The 4,712-nt window shown below is 29.3% G+C and overlaps 1 protein-coding gene across 1 annotated transcript; it reads left to right on the top strand.

The window, feature by feature from the left end:
* The first annotated feature begins 260 nt into the window (after positions 1 to 260).
* LOC149151351 (thaumatin-like protein) lies at positions 261 to 4,322 on the top strand. The gene is made up of 2 exons (XM_089438231.1): positions 261 to 412; positions 3,557 to 4,322. The coding sequence occupies exons 1-2, from the start codon at positions 364 to 366 to the stop codon at positions 4,243 to 4,245; spliced, it is 738 nt and encodes a 245-aa protein (XP_089294357.1). The 5' UTR covers positions 261 to 363; the 3' UTR covers positions 4,246 to 4,322.
* Positions 4,323 to 4,712: the final 390 nt, after the last annotated feature.

Below are 4,712 nucleotides of genomic sequence, written 5' to 3'. Positions count from 1 at the left end.
TATTCAAAACCCTAAAAAACCTACTTAGATATTGACATTGATATATGTATTTTAATTTGTAGAGTAGGTATACTGAATTCATCCATTGACGTTTGCGTGCACGTAAAACCCTATTCACGCCCACTAACCATTCTGCTTTTTTATAATTCTATTGCGATCGTCTGAGAAATGCCTTAATATTATCTTTCCCGTTGCTACGAGATATTAATTTCCTATCGGTGGTCACCAAAGTTAAAGTTGTATGCATTAATAATTTAATGAACCTCTGGAATTAATTATTGCTATTGAGCCTGATAAAAGCATCATGCAAAGTTGCAGAGGTCCATGATCCATTCTACTGCAGGCTGAACAACTTTGGTGAGAATGGGATTCCAATTGCAAGCGCTGCTGCTCCTCTTCCTCTACTCGTCCGGTAAATTTTTTTTTTTTTTGGTTTAGTTTTTAATGAAGCAATGATATAATTGAATTTTGTGATAATTCTACTAGTATAGATTCATCTTTATATGTGCACAACCAGAGATTCAATTCATATTCGAGTGCTTGTTGTCTGTTAAAAAAAAGTTGCATGGCTTACAGCTTTTGTGTTGCGCGAGAGAAATGATCAGAGAGAAGCTAGATCTTCATAAAATTTAAGTGGTTGTCTATGCCTAGTTTTTCAACAAAGTTAGAGGATTGAGATAATCTACTTGAAGGGTGACACGCACGAGAAAAGCTACATATGAGTAAACTTTAATTGGTTGTGTATATTTTAGGTTTGAGGAAAGTTAGGTAATGTAGAGTAAGGTAATGTAGATGACCTACTTCCAAGTGGTAGGAGATTTCCTACTTCAAAAGGGTAACGGTATCTTCACTAAGCTGGAGTTGTGAAATGGTTAGGTATCTTGACTAAGTTGAGCTGTGAAATTGTTATTATATTTTTATTAAGGTGAGTTGTGAAATGATTAGGTAAAGTGAATTTTTTTTTTTTTAATTTTAATAAAAGGTTTATATAAGTGTATAAAAAATTATATTCTAAAATAATTTTTTTTACATGGTTAGGCATAAACATAAACGGGAGAGAAAGAATTTAATGTTTTAATAAAAGATTTTTATATTTATATACCAATACAAATTTAAGAGTGTATAATTTTTTTTACATGACACAAATAAAACTTAAAAATAGGTGGATAAAATATTTTATATTACAAAAATACAAGTGACCTAAAAATAGATGGATAAAATATTTTATATCTTAGACTAAAAGGTTTCACATGTTTATACACAAATACAAATTGGTGGACAACCTACAATAAGTGAATAAAATATTTTATATTTTATAATAAGAAGTTTCACATAAATATTTTATATCTTCAAATAAAAAAATTCACATGTTCATTAACAAATATAAATGGGTGGACAAAGAATTTTATATTTTGATAAAAGCTTTTGCATATCTACATATAAATATAAATAGGTATAGGTGAACAAAATATTTTATATGTTTACCAATAAATATAAATAGGTGAACAAATGATTTTATATGTTTACCATGTGTATATAGATGATTTTATATAATAAAAAGATTATAAGCATAATTAGATTATATTTAAAAAAAATATATTATATTATTATTATTATTATTATTATTATTATTATTATTATTAAACTGAATTAAATTATTAGTGTATTTTTTTATTATGTTTATGAAAAATTAATTATTTTTAAGTAAATATATGATTTGCCAGTATTTTTTTTAGAACTCAATATTTTTTCTATTTACTTCTTTAAAAATATGTCTATAATAATAAACAATTTAATATGCTTTTGATTTTATCAAGTTAATTTAAGTGAATGCTTATCACCAAGACTTTGATGAACCACATTTAGTGGTTTGAAATGAGTTGACAAAAAAATTGAAATGTGATTTGTTGGAAGTATTCTCTCATAACATTATTATGAATCACTGAAATTTGTATTCCAAGTTAATTTGATTTAAGTACCATATTTTAATAATAAACAATTTGATATATTTTTAATTTTAGATAATTTCATTTTAATTTTATATTTTAAAATATAAAGATATATCAAATTTTTTGAAATAATATAAATTTGGAAAAAAATAATTCAAACAAAATGATCCTTTTAAAATTTGATGTATTTAGATTAAGATGAATTTAAAGTAAAATTTTATTTTTAATTTAAAAAAAATTGTATTTTATAAGAAAAACTTTCAATTCATAATTATTAATGACTTAGTCTAATTTATAAACAAAATAGTTTTTTACCATAATTTACCAAAATTCCATAATACAATTTCAAAATTTTTAGTTGCTTGATATACATTTTGAATTAATATATAAATTTAGCACTACTATCGATTAATATAGACTCATTACATAATTTAAAGAAAACCATATTCTTTAAAATAATATAACTATATATACTTCATTACTAATCAATATATTTAATTTTTATTATTAATCTGTTTTATTATATCAAAATAAATAAATTCTCTATTAATTAAAATATCTTCATTATCCATTAAAAAAATACATTTTAATTATATATATATATATATATATATATATATATATATATATATATATAAATATAAATATAAAGTACTGTCAAATTATTTCAAACTATTTTTTCCTTAGTCTTATGTTAATGATGTAAATATATACACCATAATTAATGAAAGACTTAAGATGCTCATAACCCAGTACTCACACACCACGGATTAGTTTAATGAATAAGATCTGGATTTGAATTGAGGAAAGCATAAATCTACAACTTTATCTTTAACACAAAAATCTACTCTCTTTTTCTTAGGTTAGCTGTGAAATCCGATACAGAACAACCTATTATTTTCAATCTCCTTTAATATTCTCGGTTTTTTTCCAAGGAAATTCCCACATAAGTAATGGGAATGGAATTTCCCACATATGTATTTGGCCATAAATCCACTCAAGGTTGTGAGTTGATAACCTTTGTAATGAATGGAAAACATCGGAATTGACATAGGTCATTGTTTTAAGTCTCTTTTTAAGAGATAAAATTAAATAAATTTATGTTGTATAAAAGCTTGTTTTTTGGATTTTTTTAAAGGTAATTGATAAGATTAAATAAATTTATGTTAAATTGATTATAATTTTTGAAATATTTAAAAAAAAATTAAAATATGAAAAGTTTTTTATTATAAATTTTGAAATATTTTAAAAAATTTAAAAATATGAAAAGTTTATTATAGATTTCTGAATATTCTGTAAATTGTTGAGTTAAATAGTGATATTCATTTCTATTATATTAGTGAAATATTTTGAAATCTATATAAGGTTAAGTAAATTTATACTAATTTATATAGTTTAAGTGGGTTTAATGGTAAAAAATATGTGTTTCTTTGTAGATTTAGTAGTCAAATCCTTGAATAAAAGTGAGTCCTTGCCTTACAAACAATAAGTCTCGTACACTAATTTGATAACTTTGAACTTAAAATTAGATAATAATAATTATTAAATTTTATCGCTATGGAGAATCTTTTATTAGAATCTTTATTAGAATTTGTATTGGATTTCAGGTTGGCTGAGGGCAGCGTCTCAGAAAACGCTAGTGGTGCAAAACAGATGTAATCACTCAGTGTGGCCTGGGATTCAGCCGAGCGGCGGGAAGGTGGTGCTGGCCGACGGAGGTTTCCACCTGAGGCCAGGGAAGTCGATCTCCATTTCGGCTCCGTCGGACTGGTCGGGCCGAATATGGGGTCGCCAGGGTTGTTCCTTCAACGAGGCGGGCAAGGGGTCGTGCGCCACGGGAGACTGCGGAGGCGTACTCTCCTGCAACGGAGCCGGCGGCGTTCCTCCCGCCACCCTCGCCGAGTTCACGTTCGGGGCAAACGAAGACTTCTACGACGTCAGCTTGGTGGACGGCTACAACATGCCGCTGTCCATGCGCCCGCGGAGAGGGGCGGGGAACTGTGCGGTGGTAGGATGCCTCGCCGACCTGAACGAAAGGTGCCCGGCGGCGCTGCAGGTCAAGTGGAAGGGCGGCGTTGTGGCGTGTAAGAGCGCCTGCTTCGCTTTCAACTCTCCGCAGTACTGTTGCACCGGCTCATACGGGAATCCCCAGACATGCAAACCCACCGGATATTCGAGATTATTCAAGACTGTGTGCCCCAGAGCTTATAGCTATGCCTACGATGACCCCTCTAGCATTGTCACCTGCTCAGGAGCCAACGCTTTTTCCATTACTTTCTGCCCAACTCGTTACTGAACGTATAAGATATGATCCTCTAGCACAAGTTGTTCTCAATGATATATGATCCCTTAGGACAGGTTGTTATCCAAATGATCGTTGATATTGGTCGAGAAATTTAAGAGACCTAATATGATCAAGATATTGAATGCAAAGTTGTGATTAAATCGCAAATTCTGATAAGGGAATAAAAATAACAACCTAACTTCATTAGCTGACACAAATTGGCATCCTAATAATTGCATTAATCCTAATATATTGATACAAATTAGAGAGGATCTCCCACCTAATACATCAATCTTATTGCTGATTTGTATCCCTACAACCATGAAACCTTTGGTTGAGCTTTTTCCACTAGTGCACATTATGTTTTCGTATTAGATTTTTTTATGTTATGGTTGGTGTCATATTTACATTTTCACATTAGATTTTTTATGTTATGGTTGGTGTCGTATTTGAGTTTTCTTTATGACCTTCAAAACTTT

Source organism: Pinus tabuliformis, chromosome 9, assembly GCF_031772625.1.
Source record: "Pinus tabuliformis cultivar Carrire ecotype Pingquan chromosome 9, CPIR1, whole genome shotgun sequence".
Lineage (NCBI taxonomy): Eukaryota > Viridiplantae > Streptophyta > Pinopsida > Pinales > Pinaceae > Pinus > Pinus tabuliformis.
Note: the sequence above shows the minus strand (reverse complement) of the source record. Positions and strands in the feature narration are given on the sequence as shown.

Bases quoted from the DNA above. Each gene is read 5' to 3' on its own strand.
- LOC149151351 (XM_089438231.1), top strand. From the start codon at position 364: ATGGGATTCCAATTGCAAGCGCTGCTGCTCCTCTTCCTCTACTCGTCC. The intron at 413-3,556 runs GTAAATTTTTTT...ATTGGATTTCAG, and splicing joins CCTCTTCCTCTACTCGTCCG to GTTGGCTGAGGGCAGCGTCT.